At 35.3% G+C, this 17,482-nt stretch overlaps 1 protein-coding gene across 3 annotated transcripts; it reads right to left on the bottom strand.

Moving 5' to 3' along the window:
- Positions 1 to 619: 619 nt before the first annotated feature.
- Positions 620 to 15,484, bottom strand: LOC111983010 (uncharacterized). 3 transcript variants are annotated; one of them, XM_024014658.2, is made up of 16 exons: positions 15,243 to 15,484; positions 14,314 to 14,528; positions 11,475 to 11,611; positions 11,289 to 11,399; positions 11,067 to 11,168; positions 10,371 to 10,479; positions 10,079 to 10,279; positions 9,657 to 9,825; positions 9,425 to 9,506; positions 9,243 to 9,333; positions 8,764 to 8,860; positions 6,611 to 6,704; positions 5,570 to 5,642; positions 2,447 to 2,620; positions 2,241 to 2,363; positions 620 to 1,391 (listed from the first exon to the last, which is right to left on the bottom strand). In XM_024014658.2, the coding sequence occupies exons 1-16, from the start codon at positions 15,253 to 15,255 to the stop codon at positions 1,230 to 1,232; spliced, it is 1,953 nt and encodes a 650-aa protein (XP_023870426.2). In that variant the 5' UTR covers positions 15,256 to 15,484; the 3' UTR covers positions 620 to 1,229. The 3 variants fall into 3 exon arrangements, with proteins under 3 accessions (XP_023870426.2, XP_023870417.2, XP_065626986.1); XM_024014649.2 differs by having other exon boundaries at positions 9,243 to 9,336; positions 15,243 to 15,483; XM_065770914.1 differs by lacking the exon at positions 15,243 to 15,484 and having other exon boundaries at positions 9,243 to 9,336; positions 11,289 to 11,418; positions 14,314 to 14,428.
- Positions 15,485 to 17,482: the final 1,998 nt, after the last annotated feature.

Below are 17,482 nucleotides of genomic sequence, written 5' to 3'. Positions count from 1 at the left end.
TAAGCGCAAAAAATGGTGTCTCTGCCCTTTAAAATAATGCTGAGCAGACAACCCTTTTCAAAAGTTCATTTATAAACACTTTTTGAACCAAATATTTTTCATAAATATTAACATGTCATATTGTGATTGAAATAACATCACTTTCAATTAAATTCACCAATAACACCATTTTTATTATATACAAATCACAACAAACATACCATTGATGTCAACCATACTAAAAAATTGCAGTTTATAGATTTAATATTGTTGCTGTTTGGGGGGAAAAGGAGCACTGTTACAGGAATCAAAATAGAAAAATAAAATACCCCTTTCCTTTTCCTAAGGCCACCTTCACACAAGGCCAAGGAGCTCTTGCCTAATGCTGTTAATACAATCCATCTCGCTCTCTTCTTTACAAATTTACTCTCACTGTTGCCTAATGCTTTTTTTAAGAATTAGGACAAAAACTCTCTCACCGTTGGTTTTCATAACCTAAGCTAACTTAGGCCTTCCTCGCTTTATATGGAAGGCTAACACAAATTTATCCTACGGTTCAGCATCTAAAACTGGAAGAGGACAAAACCAAAAATTCTGAATGATTCTGGTAACATCCAAAAGAGAATAATTCACCGCAATATAATAGATCAGGGTCTAAAACTTTCAATAAAAAATATCAAGATTCAAGTGGTCCAGCAACTAAGGCAAGTCCAGACCAGACCCAAAAAGAGAGCCTAATCATTTACAAACAAGATTAAACCAGGGGCTGAAATTCCTGTGCAATAACAAGGCAATTTAAACTAGCACCTATACCAGTAAACAGTATTGAACAACCAGGGACATAACACAAAACCTAAGAAGTCAGCTCGTGGAGTCAACAACACTGTAACATGCCAGACAACTTAGTGCTGAAATGAACCTCAGAATAATCCATCATTGTCTCATACAAAATTACATTTGCCTATGTGCAACTAAACCCCTATGTGCATGTGCTAGTATGTGGGTTCACATCGTCACTGTCGCACAAAAGTTCCCGAGCTTGTCTTTACTAATTTATCTAGGAAAGGGAAACTATGAATGTAGAAAACTACTATAAAAATCAGACAGTGAACTCAGTAAGAAACTGATGTCTATATCTGTCCATGTTGAAGATCTAACTGCATATCTTCTAGTGTGTGATTCACGTGTCTTTTCCGAAAGAGAAATCTTTCATTTCTGCCATATGTTGTGAAGTGTGCGTAAAGCTTTCTTCAAGACCGACACATGTTGAAGATCTCACCACGCATTACATCAACAGGCATGTGCTCAAGTGTGTAACGCTCAGGACCAAGGTATACCCCTGTCTTCTCCAATAGAGCAAGACCTTCATCCCTACCATATCTTGAAGCATACAACTTCAGGTACTCGATGTCCTAATAAAGCACCCAGACAATATTAAACAAACATGCATACTAACTTTTGCAAACTAAAGATTAGAATAGTACTCAACACCACCCACAGGAAAAAAAATTGTCAAGACTCAAACTTAGAAACCAAAGGAAAATATTTGTGAAATGTTATGTATAATCAATGATTCAATGGTATAAGCAAGAAGGGATAAATTAATGAAATAGCATGAAGATAATGAAGAATATTCAAAGGAAAAATGAAAGTCATTAAAAGTAGGAGCAACCATTGTGATTATGACAATTATCATAGATTATTATGGGATCTTAAATATTGCTAGATAATCACATGATTTTACTGTTCAGAGACAAAAACACTGTTCATGCACTGTTTTGGCACTGTTCACGCACTAAAAAAATATTAAAAATGGGTCCCACGGTACTATTTACACATTTAAAAATTATTTTGCTACAGTATTTTCAGTTTTCAGTTTTCAGTTTTCAGTTTCAGCAACAATAAGTTCAATCCAACACACCCTATATTACTTCCACCTCAGATCTTCTAAACAATTGGAAGCTGTCAAATCAAACCAGTTCTTACAGCACAACCCACCCCCCCCCCCCCCAAAAAAAAAACAGAGAGAGAGAACCCCTCTCCCAAAATAAGAGGGGGGGGGGGGGGGGAAGAAGCATTTATTGACATTCAAAAGTTTTGAGGGTGACAGAAAGAATCAATTCAAAGTTTGGCCAGTGAGCAGTGGCTCAAGTGACACTTCCTGGGTGGAGGGTGAGGTCACAGGTCAAAACTCATTGGGGTGCATCAGTGCATGTGTAACTTACCAATAAAAAAATAAAAAATGAAAAAGTTTGTCTCACCTGCAAACCACTGAGAATGCGCTCTAGTCTAACTGAAGCAACTGGTTCATGTGAAGAGGAGAACACTTCACCAGGGTAGAACAAAACTCCATCTCCAGGAGGAAGGCCACGCCTAAATCTAATCTGCTCAGAAGCATGCATAATATTTCAGCACACACAGAAATGGTGTTTTTAAATGATAAACGACCATGAGGCCAGGCATATACCTCAGCGCTGGGAACCGATGCTTTCTCATAGCAGTTAGCACCCCAATATAAGAACCCCGTGCCGCCTTCTTTCCATACCCGCCAAAATACAGCACGGTGTTGTGTTCCTCGCATCCCAAGGTGCCAATTGGGATGGGGATCAGATGGTCCCATGCACACATATGTCCACCACTCCTACATGTAAGACAAAGTTACCTCCTTTCAGCAAGTAATAGACTTAATGCCCTATAATAAGTATTATGCATTCCAAACATACATCTTTTACTTGAACATCTAAGGGTTATCATGCATTTGATGACAACAGCAATCAGGGGAAAATTCACTTCTTAAACATATTTGACTGAAAATGGCAACAATATATATCTCATGCAGCCTTCACTGATTTCATTAAAAAAAAAAAAAATTGAATTAAACTTTAGACTATAAAGTAGATTACAATATATTCAGCTAAGGACAAAGTTTAGCTACAAAATTAGTTGTAGCTTAAAACTATAAACTCACTCAATAAAATAAATATTATAACATATTTTGATAATCTAACCGTCGAATTGTATGTTCTTTACATTCTTAATACACATATTAAATTTTGTGTCAATCGAATATTATTTATTATATGATCTATAAGCTTATATTTTATACATAATTTTAAATTACAAAAACTTACAATTAAAAAAATTTATTGATAACATAGCTCTTGATCTTTAATTTTCTTAAAATTTTGCAAGCATGGAAGATATATGAAAAAGATGTAATCCAATGGTGGATTTGTCAAAATTTACCTCCAATAAAAAGATATTAAGTAAGTGTGTAAACTAAGGCTACAACTAATTTTGTAGCTAAACTTTGTTCATAAATAGAAATAGAATACATCCGCATACAAGATAAAACATTTTTACACCTAAATAAATAAATGAGAAAGACACAAGTTTCAGATTCCAATATCGGAGAGCTCATAGTTAAACTTCAAACTCATAAGGCATTATTCAAAGAAAGCTAGAAACTTGCTAAATCAATTTGATTACAAAAATGCAAACACCATTCAATATTCAAGAAGAGCTAGCTTTCAATGAGTAAGCAAACAAAGCACATTGTTCATTACAACACTGCAAAGTAGAAGCAATGCACTTAAGATGACAATCTACAACCCCAGTGTGCAAAAGGAGCCTGAAGTTGCCATCACCGACATTACATGTATAATAGCCTAGCTGCATGGCAATATTTATGGTCAAATTTGTCCAAAAATGCATTAGCGGTCATCAACCAGAAAATACATGAATAGATGCAGATAACATGTACAAGATCAGTGATACATCTACTGGATCGTGCCTATGGAAATATCCTGCCGGCATGGTATTGTAGCAGTAAAACAAAAAAAAATTGTCGGTGCTTCACTTTAACATGACAGGCAGAGGAGGTAAACTCTATGTCAAATGTGTCATATAGCCAAAGCAACTTACCACACACATGCCGTGCTTTCTAAGTAAGAGAGGATACTGTAACTATAATAAGGTTTGAGCCCAAGCCCATTACTCTCTGCTTAGAAAACTATCAACTAGTAACCCATACCACTTTTCTTTTGCCAGTGAAACTTTCATTCTTGCTTTTAGGTTCAGATTCAACTTGCACAATTTTATAGCTACAAACATTGTTTTGAGGAAAAAAAAAGGTTACAATCAGCCTGCTACATCACAATTCCTCGATGCTATCAAGATGCAGATCCAACAACCCATGAGCAATTGTTTTACATAAGCAATAATTTATGGCAATGAATTTGCTTTGTTAATTCTTGGGCACTTTTTTAACCAAGTATGAGAAAGTATGGACTACAACCAACCAAGGATCTCAAGCATGACAGTCAAGCACGTAAGTAGAACCTTTATTTTAGGCCTTCTTAGGAGGAGTAAATGCCAAATTTGATTACCATAAAGTGATTCTGAACATCCCATAAATAACACCACATCTAAACAAATGTGATGAAATTTCAATAATTGGTGAAAAGAATTGTTTTCTAATATTCAAATGTGCTCCTAGTTTCATCCCTTTCAGTTTCTGCCTGACATCATGATGTAATATATGATATATTCATGATTCCTTACTTACCAAAGTAAAAAAAATTGAAAAAATCTTCCAGCTGCCACCTAAAAATCCATATCTTCAAGTGGATTTATTATAATTTTACGGAAATTAGCCATGTCTCAGAGCACATGATTTAAGTAGTCATGGTTACGATGTTCTCCCTACCTCAGATGGCTTGTACAGACCACCTCTTACAGTCTTATCTGAGGTAACTGAGCTACAACTGGCTGGTAAAACCACACAATTTCAACCATCACCTAAACTCAATTGGTACAACTTTGCATTGACTGCTGGTTGTTAGTTGTTAATTTAAACATGGAATTTAAGCTCCAAAGGCTTTACCCTGAGTCAGTAATTCAACTCTACATAGCTTTTACTAACTGAGCAGTCGGCATCTCCAGTAGCCTGCTCATTCCTCTTATACACACTATCAAGAGACACATCCAAGCCTGAACAGACTGCAGTAACCAGTTACCAAGGCAATTAGGAACTACGTAGGCTTAGACATGCTTGCAAACTAAAACCCAGACACAGAAACACTTACCCCAAAGGAATATTTATATCTCTCAATAGAAAAATTCGAATAAGATTTCAGGACCAGAGAGATCTGGTTGTCATGTCTGACAAACCATGCCCAAGGTTACTGTAGTTATTATATTTATTATAATTTTAACTAGAAGAAAAAACAAACAAAAAAAAAACAAAAAAAGGGGAAATTAACCAGATAATCTAAGTGCAGGTTAGATCCTAACATGTCAAATCACCAGTGTCAGTGTGCATTAGTCAGTCCTGTAAATGCAACTAAATTTTTGGAAAAACTATAAACAGGAAAAGCTGCAAAGATGAAATGAGAAAACATATCTTTCTGATATATATATATATTTTTTGATAAGTAATAAAGATGTATATTTAAGAACACTACCTTTTATCTTTCTGATATCTTTTATCATGAATGAAAAATAAATAAATAACCACATTATATGTAACATATTAAATTCAAGAAAAGTAAATTTCAGAGCCAAGGGAACAGATCTAGTTGAACATTACTTCACCACTCTCTGGTTGCAGTTCACCAATAATATCCTTGACCAAATCCTCTCGATTGCCAAGCACCCACTCACTGCAATAAATAAAGTTTAAATCTTTTCAGGTGACAGAGAACCTTTGACTAATTGTCAGCTGTATCGTATGATTTCAGTGATATGCGCTCATATACTTATCAAAAAGAGCTGAGGGAGAACCCTCTTAATACATGTAAGATACGAGTCATTAGAGAAAATGAAGTTCAACATGGCAGTTCTGCACACTTCATATATCAAGGCCAGTGGGTCTTTACCTTCAAATCTTTAACCACAAATGACCAGACCTAAGATCAAGCTTGATAACATGCATATGATATGAGTGAAGACTGCCTGAGTTCTGAAGCAAACATAATGGTGATGTTTGAGAAAGATATTTGGTAAAAGGTGCTCATCATGCAGGGTACAGTCAGATCAAGCACAATGGCATAAAACAAGTCACCAGGATAACCCAAACCCAATCTCAACCAGATATTCAATAATAATGAGCATGACATATTTTGGACTTCAAATTTAAGGTCATGGCCACTTCCCAGAGAAAAAATTGAAGTCATTAGGACTATAACATTAACTCAAGGCATACGATTCACTTAAAAATTTCATGACATAGGAGACACATATAGAGGGTCATGCACATCAAAATATTTTCCTATTCTGACCCAACTTTCTGCTTCGTAGTGAGATGAGGAACCCAATCCATTTAGTCAAGGCAAATAGCCAATGTTAATAATGTATTTATTTAGATAAAATCATTGTTCCTAAAAACTCAGCTTGATACATGAACTGGAAACCATCATTCTTCCAGTATAAACTAGAATCATTTGCAAGTTACATGTGGATTACAAATTCATCTGCCAGTCCTCTCCTTGCTCAAACAAGCAGGCTTAATAAAGAAATCCAAGTACCAAAACGAGCAGACTTAATAAAGAAATTTAAGTACCAAGAAGTGCATATTCTAAAACTAAGTGAAAAAATCTTGGCATTTAGAAAGCCCAATTGAAAACAATACCTTGTACAATAAATTTGAGTATGAGGCCGCAAGAAGTTTGGAACTTTTACAAAAGCCTCAAAAGCAGTAGGTGCAAGAGGTGCATCACTTGGCCCTACACAAAAGACAAAAAATTAAGGTTAGAAATATATTAAAATGTAATCGAAGGTTCAAATTAACTGAGCATGTGCATGCACACATGCATACACATAAAGTGTAAATCAAACAAGAAAACCATACTAGCCCCTATAAAACTCTATGATTATCACCCAAAAGAGAAAATTAAGTCCAACTGTAGGCTGACAAAGGAGATAACATTCTGACACTTTAACAATATCAAACATGAATAGAGAAAATAAAGATAAATACTTTTCAATGAAAAAGAATCACACACCCATATGCATCATTAGTAAAAAAATTCAAAATAAATAAATTTCAGTAATAAAAATCATTCTCAAATAAGTTCCCAGAAAAACTACAAGCTATTTTATTGAATTAGGGAAAAACTAAGTCACAAAATAAATCTTTTCACACTAAAACAACTCTGATTCAACATCTACAAAACCACCACATACCCTTGATGCGATGGTCACTCCACAAGTATAAGTGTTTGTAGAGTGTGGGGGGCAAGGGTCAGGGTTCAAGTCTCCAGGAGGGAGTTTCATACACATATACACTTAGATTAGGTTAGAGCAGAAATTTTATCTTTATATTTTTTATTTTTTTTATTTTTTTAGATGTTTTTTTTTTTAAAAAAAAAAATCACTTCAGCATGAACAATTTAGACAAGTTTATAGTTCTTTTTACATGATGTTTCCCCCAAAAATTAAAAAGCTTGGCCTCGTGAATGGAATGACAAATCAAAGAAAGAACTCAAAAGTTCAATTCTAATTGCCGCGAAAAGAAAGCTTCTTGATCTTTAACTTCTACTCAGTCTTTTATTCATAAATCTCATAGATAGGTGCCAAGGTACTTTTCCTTCATTCATCAATTGCTTTATTAATTATAACAATCTTGTTAAGACATTTTTCATAGAAAATCTTGACAAACAATATATTCAACACATAAGACCACCATCACCAATAGGATTCCAAGCCTTAATGTAAATAGCATACCTTGAACTATTCCTATTTTCATCTTTCTGGCCCACTTTTATATCTCATAAATCATTCTTCACCTAAATTTCTAACACTGGTAACTAGTTAAATTCTCAATTCCCCAGCGTAATCATTCAAATGATATTCACCTACAAATATTTTATATAATCCCCCTCCAACTATCTTTAAACCACATCTTCCTTTATTAGAACTCTTAGATCCTCTAAGAGAGAGATCATAGACCAGGGCTTTAACCCAAGGGATGATCTACCGGTGTTTAGGAGGTAACCCTCATGCTAGGAAGAATGGCATGGCAAAATTGCCAACGTACTAGTGTCGGACACATATCCAACATGGACATGTATCTGACACAGACACAAATGTGTCAAGCACGCACTCAAGAAGAAAAAATAATTTTTTAATTCATTTGTTCTATTTTGATGCTGAATGTTGTTTATTTGAATTCTTTTGTTCGTACTTTAAACAATATTTATTGTCTTTAAATTAATTTTAGATATATTTCCAAACATTTCATTATTGTTACATACTTCTTAAATCCAAAATAAACATAACTTATTTCAAATATAATATATATGTATAACTAAAAATAAATATAATTAATTATCCTTGACATATCAGATCCTAGTTTTTCAAGAAATGTCATGTCACCATACTACATATCGTATCCGTATCCATGCTACATTGCCCTCATGTAACTGATCTTTTTGTACCTCCTTCCTCAACCGCTGCAATGTTTGCATCATCTTTCCCTATCTTTATACCTAATAAAATTAATTTTATCATCTGCCATTTATGAAATAGTGTCATAACACCATAAGTGCACACACACGCGAGAAAAAAGAAGAGGGGGGAACAAAAGAAAGGAAAAATAAAATAAAATAAGGACTGTGACGCTCAGCTGGAAGATCTTCCTAATGAAAACAGAAGGCCACAAGATCATGAAAATATCCAGAATCATACAAAAAAAGCTGTGAAGAAAGAACAGGAGAGAAACAAACAACTAACATCACAGTGAAAAAAAATGAGTAATTAAAACAGAAGGAAGGGAATTCATACCACAGTAGTAAGTAGTTAAAACACGTGCATCAGGAGCATAAGCATGAATCTCACTAGCCATTTTGCGAATGGAATCATATTGTTCCAAGTTTAGAGGCTGTCAAAAATTAATGCAGGCACATCAGCTCATCAAGCAAATCATAGAGAAAGGCATTGCTTCAGGAACCATCATAAATATTGAGATTAAGCAAGAACACAAGTCAAAGCAATACAACAAGAAAAAAAAAATGATAGTATTTCATTGTGCATTCTGTCAAAGTGTGAAAAAGTGTGAAAATAATCTCTACACCACTGTTTTGTGAATCCTTTTTTTTTAATTGAACAGCTGTAGAGTGAAAACAAATAACCTGTTAGAGACATATCACCTAAGGAATTGTTTATCTTTTAGCCAAAAATAAAAAATAAACCAAGGCTTGTGCTCTCATTATCATAACAACCAACAGCACCCTTTTGCTGTCATTTTACAACAGTGGTCATACCTCATCCCACAAGTAAAAATAAGCCTTCTTCCAGTGATTCTTTGTCCTCAATATCTCGATTTCTTTCAGCAAGTAATCCTTCGCTGCATCACTTCTGTTGCATATCAACAAGTGGGTGGCAACTCATCAGTTTTCATGGAAAATATACTGACAGTAGCGAACATGGACAACTGACTGTATACCCGAAGACAGCTTTACTATATGGTACGGCATATGCCGCTAGTCGCGGGTCTGAAAAATATTCATCTGATTTTGGATGGTCGGCTAGAATAACAAAAACGAAAATTACAAAAGATTCAGCACGTCTATTTTCTAAAACTATTCTAATTACAACAAAGACAGGACAGGTTTTGCATAAGAAATACTGTTAATAATGACTTAAGGGAAATTTTTTGCCTTGATTCAGTAAATTACCTGGATATGGACTGGTGTATGTCAAGACACGCATGCTGTCACCCCATCTGCAAAAATATGGGCTGATTCTAAATTGCAAAAGCCATTTGAAATGTTGGTCCAATGCCTCATACCACTCTTGAGTCCCATGTTCAACACCAAAACGATCCTCAATTACAGTATCAGATATCTAAAATATAGTTGAAGAACACAAGCAAACACTTCAATTAAATCTTTTGTCTTCATTAAGACATGTCCATTAATTTACAAGCTTCTAATGGACTAGTGTCTTATTTTGGCTTGAACAACACCTTGTATATAACTTGACTGATTGGTTTGCTTAGAGCTCCTTTATTAACTGGACTTGTGTGAGACTTGAATACAATGTGTAACAAAAGCAAAGTTTAACTTCCCAAATACTTAATTTAAAACATATAGGATACACCAAACACTGCAGGAAGAGACGGAGTTACAGGCAGAATGAAGTCCCAAACTGTCAAATGTAACTTCACACGTACTGAAAGGTTTGAAATAGCATCTTCATCCATTATATCAACTGGCCCATTATCTGAAAAGAATTCAGAAAAGGATGGAGACAGAAGAACTCTTCTTAAAGATGTACTGGCAGATTTCACTCTTTCTACCTAAAAAACAAATGCTCATATGAACAGCTTATATATTGCCAAGATCAACAGAAAAATTAAATTATATGCAAAAATAGATTCAGAAACCCACCACTTCTTCCAGTGGTTTTCCATCAATGGGCTCCACAATGTCAAGACAGCTCCTAAGTTCACTGTAAAGTTGATGCTTCTCAGCTTTGCCCGTGTATTGTGATGGAGATCTGCAAAAGTCAGAATAGATAACAAAGATAACTTTGTGTCCATAATTTGAAAACAAAAATCACCCATATGGTATACTCTGAAAACATGAAGCTACCGTGTGCCTTATTTTGTGACACTTAGTCCCCTGCGGTTTGCTCTATGAGGCATTTCTGCTAAATTAAATGAAATTTGATGGAATGGAAAATGCTAACATGACCTACTGAGAAAGAATTTAAGAAAAATATCATTTCTATACTCACATTTTCGGTTTTCTATATATCTTTCTTCTTCAATCCTCATTTGTGTTCATGGCTGTTCACAAGGCATAAGCTTTAGAGTATGTTTTAATTCTTTCCCAATAGGTGATGTTGGCACTTGCCACATCATCAAATTCCATTAAAGTTAGCGGAAATGCCTCATAGAGCAAACCACAAGGGAAGTGGGTGTCACAAAATAAAACACATGGTAGCTCTATATTTTAAGGGCATACAACAGGGATGGTCTTTTTAATTTGCCCTATTTTAATAGGATCCTAATCAACCATATGAAATAAATGCATAAGTTGGAAACACAATAGAAGTAACTAGGTTAAGAAAAATATACTCACTCTGCATCTGTCTTTACAGCAGTAATGATGACCTCCCCCTCATATTGACCTGGGGCTTGCGTGCTTGGAACGTCGATGGAAACCCATACTGCAGTTGTCTCTCTGCAGCAGGGGGAAAAGCAAACAAACTCAGTTTGGACATCAATAGCCTTACAGCAGTTGTATTTTTTATATTAAAAATAAAAATAAAAAGTGCCATAAGATAATTAATGTAGCCAGTACCCTGGAAGTAGGTTTAATTGACCAACTGGAAGATCAAGGGGCACAAGAGCATCTGGAACACCTAATATGGGCACAACATGCCGCAACCTTACTGATTGTCCAACAACCAACCTGCCACAGCCAACATCAGCTGATTACGAAGGGGATATAGCTATGCCCAGTAGAATGTGTATTAAAGAAACTAACCGGTCACCAGATGTTGAACATAAGTCACTACACTGAACCTGCACAACCCCTGCCACACCTGAACCAACCCAAGAAACTTTTGGACGTAGAGCAACTTGAACACTTTCTCTCTCATTTCTAGCTGCCAGGAGATTTATCTTCAAGATAAACCAAATTTTAGAAGCAAGTCACTATGGTAACAGAATAAGCATTTGACTTAAGCTTACCAACAAGACAGGATAAAACTAAAGAAAGAAAAATTCATTTCTACACATGAAAGCAACAAATCTAGAATCACCAACAAGAAAGGGGATCAAATATGCACAAAATAGTTAAAATTTTCTAGAATCACAGGCCCCTTGACACTCTCCAGCATCCCCACCCAAAAAAAAAGCTACCAGTTGCAGTCAAGATTGTCAACCAAATCTTTTTTTCAAAAATTTTTATTTATAGGTAAAGATTTATTTTATTGCAAAGAGACTACTCCATTTACAAGGGACACAGAGGATTGAATTCAAATTTATGCACACAAAAATGAAAACAAATCCAAAATGTCGATGATACTTTGTCTGCATGATGCCAGACAAAAAAGCCTATCTTAAAGTCTCCACCTCCGGTCTCTTCTCCCATCCGAAAGGGTTACGTACACCGTTTACGACTAACTTCGGGGGCTTACCGGGTTGTAGTGTAGTGCCGCTCTTTTTATCATTTGGGATGTGATGGGGAGAGAAGAGAAATCTGTCCTGTAGATTTTTTTTTTGATAAGTAAGAAGAGAATATTATTAATAAAAGAAAAACAAGAGAAGCACAAATAGTTCACAGTAGTAAACAAAGGAAAAAAAGAAACAAAAAAACAAAAGCAGCCCCTAATCTATTCTAATAGATGAAAGAAAATCCGTAAGGGTAGAACAATCCGAATAACCTCAACATCGAGACCAATCAAAAAGGGTCCGCTGGCAATACTCTAATAACTAAACCACAGTTTGCCCCTCATCCTCAAAAGACCGCCGATTCCATTCAATCCAAATAGTCCACATTAAACAACCTAGAACCAAATCTCAAATATCAGAACTATGCTTCCCCAGCTAGTGGTACCAGCAAAATAATAAGTCCACAACTGAACCTGGCATGACCCATTCGATCCCAAACAACTGAAGCATATTGCCAAAGGGAGGCCACAAAGCATAAGATTATCCAAAGTTAGAATCTGACCATGGGCTGTTGTCCACATAAAAAAAACCACCCTTTTAGGAACCTTAACTTTCCAAATTCCTTTCCAAGGGAAAGTGGAAGGAGCTGCATTCCGAATCTTATGATAAAAGGACCGAATATCAAACTTCCCATTGCCATTAAGATCCCAACGAAGTCTGTCACACCCTCCATCCCTAGGAAGATGGGTTTGGATGAAATTAAGAAAGGAGTAGGAAGCCGCCAACTCCCAATCATTGAAGTCCCTATGAAAACTTAAGCTCCACACTCTGTCATTATCACCCACTGGAGAGCTTAACACCTCAGAAATACAAACCTCCTTATTAGCTGAACACAAAAATAACTGAGGATAAAGAATTTTGAGAGGAACCTCACCAGTCCACTTATAATGCCAAAAAAGAATACGTGAACCATCCCCCACCACAAAAGAGACATGCTTAGCAAAAGTTTCCCACCCTTCACTAATACTCCGCCATAACCCACAACCATGAGCCCTACTACAAGCTCTAGTGCACCAACCCCCTATTCCTTTCCCATATTTCATGGCAATGACCCTATGCCACAAATGCGAGGTTTCCTGGCCATATCTCAAAAGCCATTTCCCTAATAGGGCCTGATTAAAAGGCACCAACTTCTGAATACCTAAACCACCCAATTCACGCGATAAGCAAACCTTTTCCCAAGCCACCAAAGGATATTTGAAACACTTAACTGATGAACCCCACAAAAAGTTCCTTTGAATGCTTTCCAATCTAGACGCCACAGCTTTAGGGATAGTAAAAAGGGAGAAGTAATACGTCGGGAGGCTTGAAAGGGTACTCTTCAGCAAGGTGAGTCTACCACCCTTTGACAAATAAAGCCGTTTCCAGCTTGAAAGCTTCTTTTCCACAGCAAACTATCATCCAACAGGGGCAGAATTAAATGTCAAAACTCCGCCTCCTTTTTTTGTTTTAAATAATCTGGATAATACTCCAACAATTCAGTAGTATTAATATCATGTTTTATATCATATTGAAAAGAAAACGGTGTGTATTATATCGAACACAAGGTTCAAGCTAAAATTAGAATGAAAACGCTATTCAGTAGAACACAATGTTTTTTGAAAGCACCGGGAATCAACCTCTCCAAAAAAAACTAGGGGTAAGGCTACCTACCAATCACCTCCCCTTGACCCCACAAAAGAAGTAATTTCATGTCGAAGGCAAGAAAGTCTATGCATTATTTTGGGCAAAACAACGAGAATAAATGTGAGCACATTGATTAAGGTGTATTACATAATCAATTCCTCATTACACGCATATGTCTAGGAGTGTAAAGGACCCACATTCATTTTGCACATAATTGTTATACAACAATGGGCCACAGCCCACATATGCAAGATCTCAAGAGAACTAATAAGCATGCATATATAAGTACATTAACTAATCTACATTACCTGAATAGTTAATAATCAATAAATACAAGTGTGTGCCCTTAGGATGTAAAGGGCTCTACATTAACTCAAACATGCATCCTATGCCCGGTCACAGAAAAACTGGTGTATGCATGTTAACAGAAAATTAGAACTCTAGATCCCCTACCATGAAATGTAGCACATAATGAACAGTTTCAAGCATTAAGTACTGGTGAGAAATAACATAATCATGCTTACGGGCTCCAAATGTCTGGGCATTTCTTGCGGTCCAACATTCATTGTGCTTGGCATGAACCACACATGCACTAAATCTGCGGTCTGAACCTCTGTGGGATCAATTGATCCCTTTAGTGGATTCAACCCATGTAAACCACCATCATCACTCCATCCATAGGCCGTTCCTCCTCCGGCAACACCTTCGACTGGCGGCACTACAATATCCTGAGAATTCTCTGCCAGGTGCATCAACATTTGTCGAAAAAACTCAATTAATTCCAATATTTACATTCTCAATAAAGAAAAAAAAAAAATATATATATATATATATATCACCAAAAGAATGATCTCATATTCCAAAACTCGTTTTGATTTCCTAGATAGCAAAAAAACCAAACATGATAACAATTCAAATGAATAAGACTGAATTCAATTTTAAGTCCACGAATTTGCTTCCCCCGGCACATTCACATCTCATATATAAAATCAAATCAAATCCAACGCTATTTACAATAATCCGAAATCAAATCAAACTCATATAAACCCCAATGTCACTTAAAAACAAAACACTAATGCATTGCACGTCATATAACACATTATTTTCACCATATTAGCCTCCAAAACCACCATAAAACCCCAATCAAACTATCATTAAAAGTCTAAACCACACAATTACAATAACAAATTAGCCCTAGACTCATTGAAGCTTCAACAAATAAAATCAAAATCAGAGGCAAACGAATCCGTTTCAGTTGCATAGAAAAATATTATAGTAACGGAAACAAAAAGAAAAGAACTCAGAATCTAATCACTCAGAAGGATTGAAATGCTCGTTTTCAAACGAAACAAACACGTTTTAGATAACTGTACGATTATCAAAGCACCGCCACACAAAAAACGCAACGTTGATAAAAGGGAATAAGAAAGAAAAAACGAGAGCTGAAACTAACCGGTGCTATCCATTTCGGTGCGGTGGATGCGAATTTTTTTTTTTATATATATAAATTTAAATATGAGTCGGTGACTGTGATTAGAGAAATCGTGAGGAATGGTTTTGGAGCTCGGTGTTTGAGGTTAAGGAAAAGTGTGGGAGAGAGATTATGATAGCGGCGATTCTTCTCTTATGAGTGGAGAGAAACTGTGTTGCTAATTATAGGATGGGGAAGTCCGAAGTTATATATGAAGTGCACTCCTTACTCTTATTTACCTTTTTCCACTTGTTTTGCGTTTCCGCTCACACATGACACACTCTCTGTCACGCACCTTTTTTTCTTTCAAAAAAAAAAAAAAAAAAAAAAAAAAAAATTTTTTTTTTTTTTGAGAATGAAGTCTGTCACACACATGAAAGAACAATATTGTGACAACATTTGGCTCGCACCAGTGGACAAGGAAAGTATATATATATATATATATTTCTTTAATAATTGGATATTTGAGGTGGGCTCCAACGCTAATAAAATAGAAATGAAATATAATGGGAAAGACAATTGTAAAGAGTGCTAAATGATAGAGAAGACAGGTGTTTTGATCATGATGTTCAAATATGTAATCCACACCATGGTTTTGTCAGATGAGACCGTGTATTTGTGGTTTAGTCTTGACAGGTGGATCCAAAAGGCCCTACTTTGGTGAGGGTCCACATCACCAAAAAAATAAAAATAAATAAAAATTATTGCTAAATACTATATCCCTGTTGTTAACTCAAATGAATTTTTCCCACAAAGCCTCTTTTTTTTTTCTTTTTTGAGAAAGACACACAGCCAAATTAAACATAAAAAATATATTTTAAATTTTGACTAAAAAACAAATTGAAATTAAATAAAAAGACAAAAGGATATATAACTTAGTATCCTACATTTTATCCATAGTATATATATTATTTTGGCTCGTAGTTTAACTATTCATTTTTTAAAGATTGTATATACTTCGTTTTTTTTTTTTAGGTAGTTCACAATTCCTCCCCCTTTATTTTTTTAAACCAAAAGATTTGTCTATCTATGTTTTGAAAATGAGCAAATATCCTTAATCCGTTACTTTTGTAGTTAATTTCAACAAAATTACAATGATTACGAATAAAATCCAAAAAAACAATAATGCAATTCTTAACTTTTTATCTTCTTTGTAGTGTATGACCAATAATTTCTTCAAAAGATTCCGATAAATTTAGCTGAGGAAGTAACGAATATAAGGTGTTCACTCGTTCTCTAACATAAAGGGAAAAAATGTCCCCCCTCCCCTTTATATAGAATATACTGAGTGAAACAATATTTTTTACTTGAAAGTTGAAACCCGCAGTAACATTAATTTTATTACTGGAGGGATAAGAGTTCAAAATTATATATTGGGCCTTAGGCCTTGGCCGGTGACAAATAAACAGTTGTGAAGGTGCTAAGCTCAGAGTCTCATGAATAAGTTGCAAACGGAAAGGTTGGGGAAGATGGTCTGAGGAGGGGTATCTCTTTGGATAAACAAAGCACATAAAAAATGTATATCCTATCGTTCAAAGTGACCTTCTAGAAAATTCCACTGATAGAGGCGTGCATTATAAACGTACAAGAGGAATGGAAGCTAAAAAACATATAAGAAAAAGTTGCTGCCACTACATTGAATGCTCTACAGTTAACTTTTTAACTGCATTTATGTAGAAAAGACCCCTTAACATTGCTGCCTTAGCTACCCCAACTCACAAAAGACCAGAAAAAGTGTCTGATAGAACAAGCACTCAAATAATAGTCTGAACGATCAACAAATGGAGAGTCAAGGTCAATCAAAAGGAGATATATAATGTAAGAAACCCTTGAAGAAAGGGGGATCGGAAAAAAGAGAGAAAAATGTTGTAGCAATGTAGAACAAAACTTGTAATCCAACTTGAGGATCAATACAAAAGAACCAATATCCTCGGACTTTGCCGAGGACATTTTTTTAAGTTTAAAATTGTCTATCTTCGTTCTCTTGTCATCAATATCTACATTATTTGTTGACTAATTTACTAAAGCCCAATTTTCAACCTGTTCCCTATAAATTAATTATTTTGGACTTTTTGGGTCTAAGCCTATCTATCTTTTGGGCTAAGAAATCAAATCAAGTCCTTACAATTACCATTATTCATAACTTGTCACATAATAATTTGTGAAAGGAATTTAAAAAAAAAAAGTTTTATCAAGGCAAAAATATTAAGAATAATTAAATA

Source organism: Quercus suber, unplaced genomic scaffold, assembly GCF_002906115.3.
Source record: "Quercus suber isolate HL8 unplaced genomic scaffold, Cork oak 2.0 scaffold_37, whole genome shotgun sequence".
NCBI classification, from domain to species: domain Eukaryota; kingdom Viridiplantae; phylum Streptophyta; class Magnoliopsida; order Fagales; family Fagaceae; genus Quercus; species Quercus suber.
Note: the sequence above shows the minus strand (reverse complement) of the source record. Positions and strands in the feature narration are given on the sequence as shown.